Below are 18997 nucleotides of genomic sequence, written 5' to 3'. Positions count from 1 at the left end.
ACGACAATGACATAAATAAAAAATGCAGCATTCATACTTTGAAAGTCCATTCAGGTACCCAATTAGAAGGTGCCAAAATCATATACTCACCTCAAAAAGTTAAAAACAGGCACTCATGTCATGTGATTCGTAGGATTTGAGAGCATTCATGAGGCAACAAAATTGTTGATACAATATTACTTTCATATGATTACGGATAAAACGATTTTTATTTTACAATTTCGTACGTATCGATTCACTTAGCACTATTTTAAAACTATGTAGCAAAATGTCACTGTTTTGAAATTTAATATTATTGATGTCGAGTTTCAGACAGAATTCTATGCGAATTTTTCCACTTAATTTAAAATAAATAAAAAATGCATAGAACTTACTTTAATTCCACTTAAAAATATGTATAAAACTTGATATTACTAATGTCAAGTTCTAGTCAAAACTTGACATCAATAATGTCAAGTTCCATTCAAAACTTGAGATCAACAATTTCAAATTCCAAAAGAGTAGTATTTTGCTAGATTGTTTGAAAAGAGGATTGTTAGTTTAAAAATTAAGACTATTAGCCATTTTTGTACTCCCATTTTTTTTTGCTTTTTTACTTTATAATTACAATGGATATTAATCCCAATAACACTAAATATGTGGGCTAATTTACAAGAGACTAACAACCACAAGCAACGAAAAACACAAACTAGCAATCTAGCATCCAAAATAATAGCATGAAAAACTTGGTGTATTTATATAGCACTTATTGCATGAATTTTAGAGGTTCCTTTTTCACAATACATGATAGATGTGAGAATCAGTCACGTACAGGCTTAACAATACAAAGTTACAAAATTATTTTACAAGTTGTATAATAGCTTCATTTATAGAAAAAATTGTCTATACAAAGAATAATTCCCCAGCACGTTGAGGTCAATTGGCAAATAAGTTGGTCTATATTTTTCATTTCACTACGTGCCCATACCTACTTGTCAGGCCAAAAGAATATATATATATATATAATCATTCTCTTACGAGGATTTATTTTACATCCTTGTATACATTCATTTTCCACGTTTTAAATGTGAATATAATTTTTTCTCATTTTAAAATGCGTATATTAGCATATGCACTTTAAAACTTAAGATCCTAATCACTATTTTTTGAAAAATATATACATACATGTTTATATATATATATATATATATATATAGTATTTTAAATCTATGACGCTACTCTATGATAATTTATTTTGAAGCAGGCCAGTAGACAGTGGTTTGCTAAGCTCTCATCCACCCTCATTGATCATGGTTTTATTCAATCAAGATCAGACTACTCTGTCTTCACTAAGATCAGCAAGGGTTCAATTCTCATTTTGCTAATCTATGTGGATGACATCTTGATAGCTAGTAACAATGTGGAGGCAGTCAATACTTTCAAGGTTTTTCTAGATGCCAAGTTCAAACTCAAGGATCTTGGTACCTTGAAGTATTTCTTAGGCCTTGAAGTTGCACGGACTGACAAAGGCATTAGTCTGTGTCAAAGGAAGTTTATTCTGGAGTTACTATCTGATACGGGTCTGCTAGCAAGCAAACCTGCCAATGTGCCTATGGATCAATCAGCCAAATTTCGAAGTTCAATGGGAGAGGCTGCACCAGACCCATCTTTGTATAGAAGGATCATAGGCAAACTTCTTTACCTAACCTTAACCAGACCTGACATTTGTTACTCAGTGCACAAACTGAGTCAGTTTATGAGTTCCCCTCAGATTCCTCATTTACAAGCAGCATATAAAATCCTTAAGTACCTTAAGAAAGCACCAGGACAAGGTTTGTTTCTATCTGCAAGTTCTGATTTGAAACTCAAAGCCTATTGTGATGCTGATTGGGCTGCTTGTCCAGACACCAGGAAATCAGTTTCAGGCTTCTGTGTTTTTCTGGGCAGTTCTCTCATATCCTGGAAATGTAAGAAACAACAGGTTATATCCAGATCATCAGCAGAGTCTGAATATCGTGCAATGGCTACTGTCACAAGTGAACTTGTTTGGCTGGTGGCATTGCTTGGAACCTTTGGTTTAGATCACAATTATCCAGCTTCTTTGTATTGTGATAGCAAGGCTGCCCTCCATATTGCTGCAAATCCAGTGTTTCACGAACGTATGAAGCACATAGAGGTTGATTGTCACTATATCCGAAGTAAAATTCAAAATGGGATGATCAAGACTTTCCATGTACCTACCAAACACCAAATTGCTGATTCCTTCACCAAAGCCCTTGGATATAAGCAATTCTATTTTCTTCTATCCAAGATGAACCTGATCAACATCTATGGTTCATCTTGAGGGGGAGTATTGAGTTTGTTAGAGTTTGTTAGGAAGGAATATCAAGTCGTTTTCTGTATTGAACACTAAACTACAATCAGTTGTATTATGTTTTGTAAATATAGAACTAAACTACAAGTAGCTTAGTTTCAGAATTACTTAGACAGACAAAACGACTGCCGTTTGTATATTTAGATTAAATGTATTGTTAAGTTTCCTTTCCACGTGTATAGCTTAGATTGGTTAGGAAGTTAGTTATTTCTGTTTTTGATTCTTCTGAGCTTTCCCGCCTCTGTTCTTCCTATATAAAGAACAGAGCATTGTAATGTAAATAATTCAATTCATTCTCTACAAGTTTTACATTCATCCTTCTCTCTCTCTGAGCTTTTCATTCCTCCATTGATGCAATTGTGAAGCTTGTATAGAATTCAACACAAAAGTCACTTAAATACCCCCAAACTTTGGCAAAAGTGACCTTAAACAACTCTTCATAGAGGCAAAACTCACTTCTTTTTTCTTTCTTAATTTTTGAATAAAGAATAAATAGTTTATCTTCTCAGATGTTCCATATGTGTTACTATAAAAGGTCATGCAATATATGGCTTTGTATCCCAATTTCCAAATTATAAGAACATTTATGGGAGTAAAAGAAGCTATGGATGTAAATGGTATGGGGAGACTTGTGGTGATCATGATATTAATGCTAATCACACCTATGTTAATTTTAGTGCAAACGAGCGATCGTCTTCTCTCCATCCTCAACCTCCTTATTCTCTCCTCCCTCCCTCTGCATCTCCTATTAATTATGCTCATCTGTCTCCCCATCAAAGTGATGCTTTACAATCTAAAAAGCTCCCACAAGCATTCTCATGTCATAAGAGGTGTCACCCACAATCCACGACTGGTGTGCATTCGAAATGGAATTGTTCTACAGTATGTCATAAGATATCAAAACCAAAATGTACTCAAAAGTTTGTTTCCCACGATCCACGACTGGTGGGCATCGGAAATGGAAATGTCATCCAGTATGTGGACCTCCTACGCCTCCTGATCCTGAATAGCAATGCTCTTCGTAAACACCATATCGTGACAAAGGTAATTTCTTCTTCTCATGATGCATGCATACATACATACGTATGTACAGGGACAGAGCGAAGACTTGGAGATAGGGGGGCGACTTGCTGCTAGCTATATGCGATAGTGTCAGTCTTTGAGTATACTGCTTTACTACTAAGAATTTTTGTTTAAAATTTTTTTAAATGACCAAATTGTTTGTTTGGGGTAAAATAGATTGATTGGACTTAATTTTTTTAGTTTTATTACTGGTAATTTTTGTTGTTGGGCTAATTTTTTTGGGCTTGTATATTTTGTTTTAGATTTAATTTATTAATTTTTTATGCCTTTTAAAAGGTGAAAAATACTAAAACAACAAAATTTTTTACAAATTACTAATATGGTGAGTAGTTATTGACAACTAAAAAGTGATGTAAGTGTATGAACCAATAAAAATTTGCTACCTTAATAGTTTGTATAAACATTGTAAAAACGTTTGTGGCTATAACATGACTCTCAAAAGAATTGATGACATTATTAAGGGGGCAAAATGTAATTTTATTGAACAAAATTACTAAAATTAGTACCAATTAATATAGTATTATTTAAAAAAAAAAAAAAAAAATTAGGGGGGGCCGTTGCCCCCCTTAGTCCAATAACAGTTCCGTCCCTGCATTTATAGTTAAAACCAATGCCAATAATCTCGTAATTTAACTCGTGTCATTTAGCTTTAAATTCCCTTCCTGATTATAACCATTCAATTAAAAAAAAAAAAAAAAAGGTTATGAATTGTTTCATAGCCACGTGGTGTGCAATTGATTTTATTTTATTTTATTTTTTTTGCATGATGCTACGTAGCCACGTGGTATACAATGAGCAATTCTAAGGACTATATACTATCTCTCAACTTCCACTTTTATATGTTGTAAAAGAATATATTAATATATTCTTTACCCTAGTTACACTTTAGAACTAACCACTTGTATTTTATTTCATTTTTTAATATCTGCCATATTTTTATTTTAATACAAATAAAAATTATACTCTAATTTAATCTAAGAGAGCGTTTGAATTGCGCGTTTGCACGTCCACGTTTCCTCAAATCTGCGTTTCTTTTTTTTTTTTTTTTTTTTTTGGCCGCATAATTTGACTTTGGGAGACAAAAAATTTGTGCATGAACAGTGTGTACACTGTTCACGCACTGTTTATGCACTATTCATGTAATAAAAAATATTAAAAATGAGTCTTACGATACTATTTACACATTTAAAAATTATTTTGCTACAGTGTTTTCAGTTTTTAGTTTCAGCAACAATAAGTTCAATCCAAACGGACCCTAAATGTATGTCTGTAAAACTTTCTCTTGAATACTTGAACCCCGACCTTTGCCCTATCTCATTTATCCTACAAAAACTTTGTACTTAAAGAATAACTATCACATTAAAAGTGCATGGTTGTCATTTTTATTAAAATTTAGAACCACTTTATTATAATGAATAGACACAACTTCAAGTATTCAACCATTAGTCCATTAACTCAAAACGCCATCAAAGTTTGGCAAAAGTGACTTTAACTCTTAAAGAAAAACCCACCTTTTTCTCTTTTTTTTTTTCCTATTTTTTTGTTTTTGAATAAAAAATTAAAGGTTTTACTTTTTGAGCTTTTGCATATATACGTTATAAAAGGTTTAAACCCTCTAATATATACATATAACTTCGTATCCAACTTCCAAATGTCAAAAAGTTTTAGAAGAGTGAAGTCAGTCATGGAAGCAAATGGTATGAGGAGGTTTATGTTTATGATAATGGTATTGATTTTCATTATACCTACCTTAGTTGTAGTTCAAGCAAAACTCCATTCCCATCCTCCTTCCTTTATTTTTCCTTCTGGATCTCCCCTTGCTCTTCTCTCTTCCCCTCAGAGTGATGCTTTGAATGTTGAAAAGTTATCAAAGTCAAAACCGCTATGCTATGTGATGTGTGCTACAAAATGCGTGCAATTTCAAAGAAATGACATCCTCTTCGATAAGAACTGTTATCACCATTGTGTGGGTGATAAATGTAAACTTCGTGGATAGCTTTGATAGCTATTGAAAAACATCAATTTAGGATGAGGAAGTCTCTCTCTTTCTTTCTTTCTTTCTCACTTCGTGGACATAGATGAAGTCAAAAAAACTATGTATATCGGGGACTGTATTTAAGTACCTACATGATGCATATATTTTCAGTCAGGTACTTTATTTAGCTACTCTGAAATCTGAATAAGTTTTTTTTTTTTTAATATAGAAAAAGGCTGTAAATATATATTAAGAAACAAAAGCTAAATCTGCTTGATTTACAGCAAAAATGTGTGGTGAGACTTCTATGAATAAGCAGGTAGAAATAAATATGTAGAGCTAATTAAGTAGATAATTGATTATTTTCAGTCATCTACTTATAATTGATTATGTTTAGCTGCATCTATTTTTCAAAATAGGTAGAGCTAAACATAATCAATATTATCACTTTAATTGTAGTCATTGGGGTTGTGCTTTTTCTTAGTGTAGTTGATGCATGCAACTGGTATATGGTTAAGACCAAGGTCTGAAATATATAGAAGCATTTAACTTTTGTTCTGCTTTAATGAAATTCATCCGATTCTTCATCCAAAAAAAAAACACTTTGGATATTGTAAATTTTATTTTTTACTGTTTGTTTTGACAATAATTTTTTCTAAAAAATGAATTTTTTTTCAAAAAATTATTTTCTATAATTTTATTTCATTTTCTTATATTTGGTATTAACCTTAAATAAATTAAAAAATAATCTTCTAACTTCCCTTATTTAGATTACTATGTGACAATTTTTCCAAAAAAAAAAAAGTTACTATGAAATAAAGTTGTTTTCCAAATAAATTTAGTGAATAACAATCTCTAAAAATAAATTATGTTTTTTCTGTTGGCCAAATATAGTTATTATTTGGTACTCATATTTTCTAATGCTGCCAAACCTTGAAAAACATGAAAATTTATCTTTACACAAAGTTTTCTATCGAAACAAACGGAGCAGATGTTTAAGTAGTTCTACATCAAATAGTGATTAACATAACATCTTTATCTTTAGTGCATTCACTAAATTTATTCTGAGGACTTTTATTTATTTATTTATTTATTTTTAACGTGGCAGGAATATGATCAAAAGCGAATGCCGATCGATGCAGAAACCTACCGGCAATAACACCCACAAGAAGAATATTATTACTTATTTCTCATTAGTTCGTCCTCAGTTTTATTATTAAAAAAAAAAAAGTGTTACAAGTGTACTAGTGTATAGTAAAAGAAAGTCAATGAGATATATTAATGTTACGAGTTCCTTCAATTGAACAACAAGATTTGTGCGATTCGGGCACCGCAATCTATTGTGATTTTTGTCGGGTTTGATCAAGCACATGGAGGAGGCCATCAATTTCTGCAAGATTAGAACAATGTGTATGTGGCTTGATTTTTACTGTAAGAAAAATATTTAATAGACTATTAATTTCTCATGAGAAGTCAGATTACTCCTCGATAATAGATCATTTTGAAGGTTTTTTCTTCAGTTTTGTATTTTTTTTTTTTTTTTTGAGGGATTCATGTTATTAAACTGTCCTTTCAATCCCATTTAGAACATGTACATCATGTGTTTGACAAAATGTCTCACTCACTCTTGCATTTTTCTTTTCATTCCCTTTTTTCAAACTTGGGCTTCTTACTCTACAGGTTGAAGATTCTTCCATGTTCAAATAATGTAGTGAAATGAGACTTAAATTTATATTGCTAAAATAACTCTCTTTTTCCCCTTTTGGGTATTTGGATTAAATTGGTTTGGGTATCTATCTATTTTCAATAAGGCTGAGGACAACTACTATACAGTATGAGACTGAAATTCATATTGGTAAAATAATTTTTTTTCCCAGTTCTGCTAATTACCTACCATGAGTCATTGATTTCTCTGTTGACAAATGTTTTTCTCTTTTTGATATACATTAGATAGGCTCAGGCATTAGGACAGAGGTTAAAATATTCATGAAAGTTATGCCACTATGTTCATATTTATTAGTATGCTGCATTGTGATTCTTTTATTTATCTGTAAAATATTCATGCGATTTGAAATGTTGTTTATGAGGTTTTCATGTAATTCTTTTATTTATCTAGGAAATTAATCTAGAAATCCACACAACAAAAGCAAATTTAAGCCATATACTTGGCCTAAACTAAACATGACCAAGGCAAATTTAGGGATGCATATCCTTTGAGTTATCAAATATGCTTAGACCATACTCATGTGATTTGAAATGTTGTTTACGAGTTTTTCACTTGCATATACTTCTCCAACAATTAATCTGGAGAGAATCCACAAAACAAATTTAACCTATAAATTTGGCCTATACTAAACATGACTGTGGCATATTTAAGGATGTATATCCTTTGATTTATCAAATATGCCTAGACTATATGAGTTTCTAAGTTTCATTTATTTTTTGGCTGAGATTATGAGTTCCTTTTTGAAGTATTATTGTTAATTTTGAATTGAAATGATTGATAATGTTCTTCTTTTCTTAGCTTTTTTTTAACATCCTGATAAAGTGGTTGATGTGGTATGACTAGCCTCATATTACACTAAAACAAATGCAAGAATATTATTTCATTTATTAATCCAAAAGGACCAATACTAAATAAATTATGATCAAATTAGAATTGATTTTCCATAAATAAATTTTAAGTAAATTAGGTAATTTAATTTTTACAAGTAATCCAATTTCACAACTAGCCCGTGCATTGCACGGGTTAGCGACTAGTAATAACTATATTATTATTATTATAGGTATCTATTTCTCTAGTGGCATATTTTTAAGAATTGCTATGTGTCGTACACCGATTGAAAACATTGGGATTAGCAGTCAAGTTACACATGCATTAATCTCAAGTGTGATATCCTAGATTTTATGGACTAAATTATATGAAAGTATTGCACTTGCCTATATAAGCTAAGTCTCATATTTTTGCAAAGTATATTTAGATTATATAAGTTTTTTTTTTTTGAAAAGAAGGTTATATAAGTAATTATGGGGAGTTATAAGAATCTTACTCTTAGCTATGTATGTCCCAAGCTTAATATGAAACTAAAATTCATTAATTAGAAAATGCATGATTGAATAATTAGTTTGGATGGAGGGAGAGTAGAGTAGAGTCGGCCAAATGAATAACCTATAGAAGCATTACACCTGTACAAGCATCACACGTGCACAGCATGTGATCTACTAACTAAGCCTAACATATATTTATAGGACTAAACGATTGTAGTTTAGCTAATAGTAATACACTAAGCTACTGTAGCTTTGGAGCTAACAGTATCTTCTTCTTGACTTGTTTTTTCTATTTCTTCTTCTTGCTTATCTGATATCCAATTTGTGTTTCCTCTACTATATTATGTGTTGTGTTTGATTTATTTTCCATCTAAAATTTGATTTTTTTATCAAAAAAAGAAAAGAAAAAAAAAGTGACATATGATGGACTTTAATTAATGGAGAATAAAATAAAATAAAAAGTGAGGGTGAAATGAAGAAATGACCAATCTAATCCCAACAATCAAAGAAAACATTGAAATTCCGATATATCGGGTATTATATACAAAAACAAATAAGTTTACACGAACACTACAACGTAAAGTCTACATTGTAGACAAAAGGATTCTTTCAATAATATTTGCCACTCTGAGAGAGAGTGTACAAGCCTTTTGCCAATGTACACTTTACACTGTATCGTTCATATGAACTAATAATTTTCCAACAAAACAAATATGCAAGTCTACAATTCAAAAGGAACTCATTTCCATTACATACATTATCTTCTTCTTGATTATCTGTCTCACAGCTTCACCAAAAACTACCTTCTCTTCATCCTCTCCATCAAAATCATCACCTACCAACAAATCATCTCCCACCAACAAATCGCCATCACATACTACCTTTCCAATTACCCCACTGACAGGCTTGATCAACACAAGTGCCACTTCTTTCATGGCATACCCCAATGCTGGTAACTCCATTTCAGGCACATACCAGAGCTTCATGCACAACTTTGGTATTGGAGTCCTCTCCAACGAAGACTCTAATGTCCTTGGTGAGTTCATACTGTTTCTAAGCTCAACAATTTGTTCTTTCCCCATGCAAAGCTTCCCTCTCTTCCCTGCATCCGTAATAACTAAACTTTGAAGCGTAGGAAAGTTGGGTACAATTTGTTTCAACAAGTGATGCCTCACTGATGCAGATACTAAGCAAGATATTGTCCATACTATTTGTAACTTTAACTCATCCTCAGCTAGAAATGATTGGAGTTCTTCTTCTTCCTCTTCACGCTCATTTACATAGGTATAACTTGATGATGAAAAGTTTTCCCTACGAAAACATTTTGAGCTAAGGATTGTGCAGCTTTTGAGCTCTTCACCAAATTCAGCTTTCCACTTGAGCAATGAACTTCCACCGTTAAATTCAATCTCACTCCCTAAGGAAGGAAGCTCCAAATGCAAAGATTTTAACCCATTGAAGTTTTTCAAAATTTCATTAGGTGAATAGTACAAGAAATTGTCGGAGTTGGAGTTTACAGCATGTGTACAAGTCATGATATGGCGAAGGACTTGCATAGGTTTGATGATTAACTTCCTGGCCAGAATCTTGAAAACCTTTCTGGACAAGCCACGCCTCCTTTTCTTGTTCCGGAAATGAGGAGGGAGAGTAACGAATATGGTATCTATTTGACGTATGAGAGAAGCAAAGCGCTTGGAAACCAAGAGACATTGGATTAAGGTCTTAGCATCAAGCGAATTGCTCAATATGAAGAGGAGAAGTGCATCTGGAAGGCGATCAAAATGATCAACCTTCATTAGCATTCATTTGACTTCAGGTGAAGATAAGCATTTTTTTTGGTTGAATCTTATGAGTGCAAATAAATAGAGGAAAAAGTGGTTAGGATTGGGGAGAGTAGAATGGTTGTAAATGGTATCCATGGTTTATTGGCATATGAAAAACAGGGGCCAGTACGCTGTTTATTTGACCAGAGCCTATGAATTTGGACACAGTTTTAGTAAAGACCAATATTATAGAAAGGATGTTCCAGAAAGGCAACAACTTTATCCTATTTTCTTATTGAAAAGAAAAAAACAACAAAAAATAGAGAGAGAAAGAACCAAAAGAAGTAGTAGACAACTAGGCATTCAGAAAACTTTGACGCTGCAAATAGTTAAGCTACCTGGCATGCTCATCCTAGGATACCAAATTAAAAGGTGGGATATTGGTGGCATACTCATCTCATCTTAGGAGGCTGAGGACAGAAAATTAGTTGATATCGGGTTAAAATAGTATTACAACTCTTTTCACAACTATTACAACATGTATGCTGTGATGCACTAATAAAAACTGGTGTCCGAGGCAGACTTATTTAAGGGAAAATCTTGTTAGGCATTTGTTATTGCACACTTTATACACACTCTCTTTGAAATTGTATTTTCAGTCAAGATTATGGAGCCGTGAAATCATATTTTCACAAATTTAATTGAAACAATGTTTCGAAACACAATTTCTGTCCACGTGGCAGTGTGTGTATGGTGAGTGTGCAACAGGGAATGTGTGATAATCATTGCCCCTTATTTAAAAGTGATGATATTTTAATAGCAACTTAACACTTTAGCAAATTATTAAAAAATATATATTATTAAAAAAAAAATGGTGTCAATTGATCTTAAAATGATGTAATGCATTGCATCATGTCAGGGGGAGTTAGTTGAATGCATTAAATGTGAGAATGACAGCTTACTTTGGGGTTAGTCTCTCCCTAAAATCCCCCTCGTCAGGCCGAGGATGAGGTGGTCCTCGGTGTGGATTGAGAAAAGAGGCTTTCCCCAATTCAGCCTAACAACAAAAAATGGCCTACGCACCTCGGCCTGGGCCTTGGGCTCGTTTCATTATGGGCCGAGGCTATCAGGCTCATAGGCCCCACAACCATAAACAACTCAACTTTGTTGAATGTCGATGCTGATGCCTAGGGAAAGTAAACAAATCTATTTAAGGACAAATTGTAGCCGAGAGTTTTTCAAATTTAATTATTGGAAACAAAAGGAAGGTGCCTGTTCATCTTTTCCTATCCAAAGTTTCAAAGTCAAGTTCTTGAAGACAATGGGGGAAGTTTCTGTCATGTTTGGTGGTGGCCAATCGAGGTGGGGGAGCAGTGTTGGCTATGTCGGTATCAGAAAGCTATTTTACTGTAAAAAAAAGTAGAGACCTAGTTTGTTTGTTAGGAATTTCATTTCATGTGTGGTTCGATTAAAATTTCAAACACAGGGGTTGGGTCGGTCGAGGGCGGTAGATATAATGCGGGCCACAGTCCTAAGAAACCATGTTTAACGTGCATACTGCTAATGTGTTATCATGTAAAATGTTGAAGAAGGAATCTAGTAATGTCGAATAGAAACAAAACTTGCTTTCTTTCTTTTTTGAATTGACAAGGCTAGCTTTTGCTTCTCTGTAAGGTCAGTCTAGTGCTTCAATATGTGCACCGCGTTGATTTACCTAATTTTTTTGTGCCTCCCAATATGAACAGCTCCAACTTTTAGGATACATCGCAGTGTAAACAACATAGATGCTCTCTCTCTCTCTATGAAAGAGAAAGAGAAAGAGAAAGAGAAAGGGAGTTATGATTGCACAAAAGAAAATGGAAGAGGGAGTAATTTTATCACTTTACTTGGTTAATATAGAGACTCCTTTTAAAAATTATAAATGAAAAATTTAATCGCAAAGTTAAAAGATACCTGGTTATATATTGCCCATAGCCATAGGTGAACACATTTCTTTACGTTTTAATATCTAATCCAACCTCTCATTTTATGATCTTGGCAAAAAAAAAAAAAAAAACACTTTACCACAAAATTTTTATTTGTTTTGTATTTATCATAGAATTCAATGCAATTTGAATTACTTATAAATCAGAGTTACCTCTGTTTAACTTTTTCTTTACACATTTGATAGATTAAGTAACACTTTTCAGATAGTAATATTAGATTCAATTATTGGAAAAAATAGAAAGATATATACTTTTTTTTCCTAAAGAACCTAAAAACGTGATCCACAAATAACCTTATCTACATAGTGTGCGTTTGCTTAGCAACGTGTCTGCGTTGCTTCTGCGTTTGCGTTTTTTGGCTGGCCCCATGACACTATTTATGGACCAGTTAAAGCATAAAAATACGTGAACAGTAGCAAGTGAACAATGTTTTTCTATTTAAAAAATATTTTGTGACAGTGTTTTCAGTAATAAATTTTTAATTTTTAGTAAATAAGTGGTATCCAAACAGACCTTTATTAGGTTTTTTTTCTTTATCTATATATGTATTTCAATGAATGCTCTAAGACTTGGGGTGTAGACCTTAATATAATAAGTAACACTTATGTCACCAACCCTTTCTAAAAATCAGTGATGGAGCATTAAATTAAAGTTTCTTCACATAATGAGTATCACTTCAAATATTTGTCTATGATCATAGTAATAATATAAATGGTCATACAAATTAGTGCTTTTAGAGTATTTGTTAACAATTTAGTTAAAGAAAGTTTTTATAAAAAAGAAAAAAAAAAGCAATTAATGTTTTGACAAATTTTTTTTTAAAAATTTTTCATAAAAGTAATGTAAAAACTTTTCTAAAATGGATTGTTAGCATTTCTCTAACTAAATTACTAAATTTAATTAGAGAATTTTTTGTTTTTTTTGTTTTAAAGATCCAACTGGAAACTAACTTAGCATTTCTCTGAGGTCCAACCACCATTTTCAGCATTCAATGAATAACCATTAAAATAATAAAATAAAATGTCAGAGTTGGCCTTTTCGGCTTGTCCCAGTTGAAGGTGAGAGCTCCGTTGACTTCTCACAGTCTTCGTTGACTTGGTCGATGTAGGTTTCAGATTTATTTGATTCTTTGGAGTATATTGATTAGATTGGTTTTTAAAGTGGTTGTAATTATGTGTGTTTGTTCAATCAGGTAGTGTCACATACGATCATAGCATATCCCACATCAGCATTTCACAAATTAATGAATAGGTAGGGTCACATAAAATTAGGTATCATCAAAAATTTCAAAACTCATGCTAGCTCTGTCATTCTCTTGTCTGCCTCTCATCAGCTGTCGTTGTCCCTGAGGTGGCTCCGACACTATCAACCACACAATTTGGTGGCTTCAATTCATTCTTGGTAGCCTATCAATCTGTACCACACACGACCCAATTATCCACCATTTCAAACTAACCCACATGGACAACCCAAAAACCAAACCAAAGCAACCTCAACCACCTTCTCAACGACAGTGAGAGTGGAGAAAAGGAAAGAAAGACGAGACCATTGGGATCTTGATTGGTCTCTCCGTCATCCTCACCACAGCAGTAGCCATCGAATCTGTTGTGTCGATGAAGATGGCCCTAGTTTTTTGTTTGCACTTGCTTAGAGGTGGTCGGAACTGAATGTGTAGGTGGTGATAAAAGCCTAAGAGTTCAAATACAGCGCGGTGACCTCTAGTGAGTGGCAACCGTGAGCAAGGGTTGCTTCTTGGGTATTTAGGAGGAATTATTGTATGTTGCAACTTCCATTCATTTATTTGTAAATTGCTGAGATGACAAGCTTCTGTTGGAGGGTGTAAATTAAGGAATTTACGCTAAATCTAAACTCTTAAAAAAAAGAAAGATCTAATATGCCATTGTTTTAATGGAGGGTATAAGTAAGGGATTTTACACCTAATCCTTCTTTAATTTAATCTCACAAAGATTCAATGAATTCAATAAAACAAAAATGATAAATAAAAGAGAGGTTATTCCCCAAATTTAGAATTTTTCAATTTTGTTGTTGAAAAAATAAGAAGATATGAATCCCTTCCTAATTAATGTCAAAGTGTTATTAAATTTAGGGCAGTGTTTCTTACACATACTGATCAATTATTACATACAAAGTACACACAATTTTTAATAAATTTTTTTTTTTTTTGAAAACGTGACTTCAATTCACGATTTTGGTTCAAAGAAAAACTTGTGTGTAACAAGTATTGTACATTAACAATTACCCTTAAATTTATATCAAGCTATCTCAACTTGTTAATGTGTTATGTCAGCACTCAAGTTTGTCATGAATATAATATGCACGCGAGTTGAGTGACATAAGAACAAAATCAATAGTTTAAAAATTTTTAAAGAAACAAAATTCCAGCTTCTTTAATAAATTTGAGAATGAAAATTGAATTTGGTCCAAATTTTTTAGATGAAATGTATATTTTAACATTTTAGCCTTAGAAAAATAACAAAATTTTGCTACCAATTAAGTCTTAATTAATTTGTTAACAACAACAAAGATTGTAATTATGCCAATAATAGGAACATACTTAAGGCCAAATCTCAAACTGTAATAATTTAGGAACCAAAAAAATAATAATCTCAAACTGTAATAAGTTGAGGAAGACACTTTCTCTTTGTTCCCCCATCTCTATGGATAGTGACAGAACTATATATAAATAGACCCAATGGGACACACCGCCCCACCACCCTATACATAAAACACAAACACTCATTTTAATCATGCAAATCGCCAAATTAACCAATACTTACTCTATGACTATGACACCCTCCAAACTCAAAACAACACACCCTATATTTTGTATCACATGAATCATCAAATCAGTAAATAACAAATACCCATCTTTACTTTAAAAATTCCCATATATATATATAAAAGAAATCTCATGAGAGCATTAGCATCAATTACCGTAAAAAAAAAAAAGTGATTTTGACACATTAATTTTTTATTTATTTTAACACACCACTTTATAATACACTCTACATCACATGTTCTATTTCTTTTACCACTTTATTTAAATATTCTTCCTTTATTCTTTCTAATTAATTTTGTTATTCTTTCTTTATTAGAGAGATTCAGACAATATTTAAGGGGTGAGAGAATGAATTTGAGAGAGAGAGAGAGAGAGAGAGAGAGAAGTAAAGATATTTTACTAGAGTAGAGAGAAAGTTGATTAAAAAATACAAAATAAGTAGAAAATATGATTGTACTGTACCATAGATAGAACTGTATTATAGCAAATGCCAAAAATATTTGGCACTTAATTGACACATTTGATGAGGGTTGGTTTTTGGTGTTTGATGTGTCAAATGCCAAAAATTTAGTATTTGACACACGTAATACCAATGCTCTAACATTTCATTTAATACTTTGTTTGTTTCGGCAACAGTGTATTTTTAGAAAATGAGTCATCTTTCAAAAAGTATTTTTTCATAAAACTATCTCATTTTCCTATGTTTGGTAGCAACCTTATAAATGAGTTGAAAAAAAAACTCTTAACTTCTCTTATTTAACTTGTTTTGAGATAAAGTTGCTTTTCAAAAAAAAATTTGGTGAAAAACAATTTCTAAAAATAAACTATACTTTTTTTGTTGACCAAAGATAATTTTTCTTTGACTCATTTTTTCTAATATTACTAAACACTAAAAACATGAAAAACTATCTTCACATAATGTTTTCCATCAAAACAAACAGAGCAAAGCAAATTGCCTAATTGCTTTAGAAAGAAGAATCTCCACTCTCACCACATCAAAGAACATCTCCAAGTTTATAAATAAAATGTGAAGCCTTGAAAACTATCTGACTCGATTGCCCAATTACAAAGCAAATTCTTTTATATATATATATATATATATATATGTATATAAGAACCCTAATTACATTGAAGTATAAGAAAATCCAAAAATAAAAACCACTATTCTTATGACATTCTTGTTACCCACTGTCTTGTTCCCGTTAGAGCATTCACATTGGGAATGACATATGCTATATGTTAATTTAATTTAGCATAAAAGTCCAAAACCCCCACACCATCCGGACTTGTAAAACTTGAGTATTGCAAAAAAAAATTACAATTGTGCTATAGTGCGATTCTAAATATAGAATCGCACTGTAGCTCAATTGTAAAACAAAATATTAATATTTTATTCATTTTCACTATTTGCTTTATCAACTCTTCTCTCTCTCACTGGTCACTCTCATCTCTCATTTTTTTTTCCCAGCTATGATTCTCTCATTTAATCCCTCCCCCTCTCTTGTCCCTCTCTTCCCTCTGTCCTTTTTTTTTTTCCCCTTGAATCAAGCTTCTATGGGTCTTATAGTTTGGTGGAGCTCATGGTTTGATGTGGCAGATTGGGGTGGTGCTGTGGTTTGTGGATTGGGGTGGTGTCGTGCCCGCCATGACTAAGTAGATCCTCTTCCCTTTCTATCTCTCTCTCACCTCTTTTTCTCTTTCTCTCTTCCCTTGAATCAAGCTGCCGTGGGTCTCATCGGTTGGTGGAGCTCATGGGCTTGATGTGGCAGATTAGGGTGGTGGTTGTATTGTTGATGGTGCATCGTGGTGGTGGATTAGTGGGTAGTGATGGGAACGTTTTGGGTGTGTTGTAAAATTAGAGAGAGATTTTTTTTTTTTTTTTTTGGTGAAGATATATTATTTTAATTAGTTGTATAAGAAAATAAAAATTAGAATGTTGGATATATTGTAAAATGGTATTGTATAATTAATAAAGTTATTTTTTGAGATAGTAAAATAGGATATGATGACATTTCTAGAAGAGAATGCTCTTAATAGTTATTTTCAACTGCAGCCTACCTGAAGCTTTCCAATGATCCTGTCCCTCTGTCCCCTTGCATTGATGGTCACGACTCACGAAGCCCGTTAAAAGAAAAAGAGAGAGTAAAAAGCACCAAATGATCAATAAGACTAGTTTGGATTTCTCATGAAATTTTTTTATTCATTCTATCCCATAGTCTGGGCTAGCTGATACCCCACCCATGGTGAAACATGATTTCCGTGAAGAATTAAAATCTATAAATAATGTTACATGAAATGGTTCATGACCGAACGGTCAAAACCTCTTTATCTAGAAAGTGATTAAAAATTAAAATCGACATAGTGGGTTAAACTATACGTTAATTATTGCTTTCATCATTAATCTACACTATTGCTTTCTTTATATGCAGTTCTTCATTTCCTGTGTTCTCTCAAATGTTTACTTAAACAATTAACTAGTCTGTCCATAAAGTCAAATCCAAGTCACAACCCAAATCATCCCAATCAAACCCTCTTTGCCTAGCTGGTGGTGTTAGAATCAAGCCCTCTGCCATGCTTTCCAATAGACCTGGCATATTGAACAATGCCTCCTCGTCCAAGAAAAATGTCCCAGGTTGCTCTGGATTATCCTTACTTTCACATAAAATTTCCAATGTTATTTTAGGCTCTATAACCTCCTTTTTGCTTTCCATGAATTGCATGTCCACTAAACAAGGTTCCAAAACCTTTTCTTCCTTCTTATTATCACTTGGCCTAAAAGCCTCGGCAGCTTTTTGAGCTGCCATTTGTATATCCTTAGCAGAAGATGAGTTGGGTCGTGGAACAAGCCAAGCGGAGTCAGGAAAATTGAGCTCAGCCAAAGTACCCCGAAGTGCCAAGGCAGCTACATCGTGTGCCCTAGCAGCCATGTCTGGGGTAGGGAAAGTACCTAGCCAAATCCTTGACTTCTTGTTTGGTTCACGAACTTCACTAACCCATTTTGTACCGTTTCTTTGCCTAACGCCCCTATAGATCGGGTGACGGGTCTCTTTGAATTTCTTTCTTCCGGATTTTCGCTTGTGGGATTTAAGTGAGGCTTGTGATGAAGATGAAGAAGAAGAAGAAGAAGAACAGTAAGAAGGGTTGCATGGACTGTATGGAGAAAGTTGGGACGAAGAAGAAGATGATGAGGAAGACAAAGACTCAGATTCGAAGTCCATTTTGTGTAACAGAGAGAGAGAGAGAGAGAGAGAGAGAGAGAGTTAGAGTACTGTGATTCTATAAATTAATTGAGAAAAGAGTCACTTTGAAAAGAGAGTGGGGTTTATGACTGGAAAAAACACTGAGCTCTATAATTATATACTATTGGGAAGATGGGAATTTGGAGAACACGTGAAACGCGTAAGGCACAAAGCACTTTTTCCACGTGGAAAAATGAATGAGGTTTTGAAAATGCAGGTGTGAATGTAGTGGCAGAGCTTGGGGGGCCGCGGGGGCTATGGCCCCGAGTTATATGAATAATCTAGAATGTTACTTATCTGGCCCTCCGTAAGATATTGAGGTTAAAAAATTATAGGAGTAATACTAGATTAATTAATTCCTCCCAAAATTCATTTTGGCGGTCTCTTTAAAATTTTAATATGTAAAGAAACATTAAAAATAGCATTTAACCCATTATTTAGCCTATAATCTCTCAAAATTCAATTAGAGAAACAACTTTACCAAATTCCATGTCACCAAAAAAATGAACCCAAATCTGTTTAGATCTCATGTTCAATGTAAATCAAGAGCTAGTTGTATAAGAGATTTGGGATTTAATCCCTGCTTACACAAAAAACTAATTGATGTTTTAGTCTGATAATAAAGAGCAATTATCAGAAGCGGACGTCATAGGTTGAAACTCTCTCTCTCTCTCTCTAAAAAAAATGTAAATCAAGACCTTTTCATCCAAATAAAAAAGGAAAAAAAAAATTAAAATCATTCTCAATATTT

At 33.0% G+C, this 18997-nt stretch overlaps 3 protein-coding genes across 3 annotated transcripts; 1 reads left to right on the top strand and 2 right to left on the bottom strand.

Moving 5' to 3' along the window:
- Positions 1–783: 783 nt before the first annotated feature.
- LOC136067269 (uncharacterized mitochondrial protein AtMg00810-like) lies at positions 784–2323 on the top strand. Its single transcript, XM_065772868.1, has 2 exons — positions 784–807; positions 1244–2323. Exons 1-2 carry the CDS (start codon positions 784–786, stop codon positions 2321–2323), a joined length of 1104 nt encoding a protein of 367 aa, XP_065628940.1.
- Positions 2324–8961: 6638 nt separating this feature from the next.
- Positions 8962–10776, bottom strand: LOC111997819 (F-box protein At4g18380). Its single transcript, XM_024029956.2, has one exon. The coding sequence runs from the start codon at positions 10259–10261 to the stop codon at positions 9188–9190; it is 1074 nt and encodes a 357-aa protein (XP_023885724.2). The 5' UTR covers positions 10262–10776; the 3' UTR covers positions 8962–9187.
- Positions 10777–17164: 6388 nt separating this feature from the next.
- Positions 17165–18292, bottom strand: LOC112024536 (dehydration-responsive element-binding protein 1B). Its single transcript, XM_024057159.2, has one exon. The coding sequence runs from the start codon at positions 18223–18225 to the stop codon at positions 17482–17484; it is 744 nt and encodes a 247-aa protein (XP_023912927.1). The 5' UTR covers positions 18226–18292; the 3' UTR covers positions 17165–17481.
- Positions 18293–18997: the final 705 nt, after the last annotated feature.

This window comes from Quercus suber, unplaced genomic scaffold (genome assembly GCF_002906115.3).
Source record: "Quercus suber isolate HL8 unplaced genomic scaffold, Cork oak 2.0 scaffold_65, whole genome shotgun sequence".
Lineage (NCBI taxonomy): Eukaryota > Viridiplantae > Streptophyta > Magnoliopsida > Fagales > Fagaceae > Quercus > Quercus suber.
Note: the sequence above shows the minus strand (reverse complement) of the source record. Positions and strands in the feature narration are given on the sequence as shown.

Bases quoted from the DNA above. Each gene is read 5' to 3' on its own strand.
- LOC136067269 (XM_065772868.1), top strand. From the start codon at position 784: ATGATAGATGTGAGAATCAGTCAC. The intron at 808-1,243 runs GTACAGGCTTAA...ATTTTGAAGCAG, and splicing joins TAGATGTGAGAATCAGTCAC to GCCAGTAGACAGTGGTTTGC.
- LOC111997819 (XM_024029956.2), bottom strand. From the start codon at position 10,261: ATGCTAATGAAGGTTGATCATTTTGATCGCCTTCCAGATGCACTTCTC.
- LOC112024536 (XM_024057159.2), bottom strand. From the start codon at position 18,225: ATGGACTTCGAATCTGAGTCTTTGTCTTCCTCATCATCTTCTTCTTCG.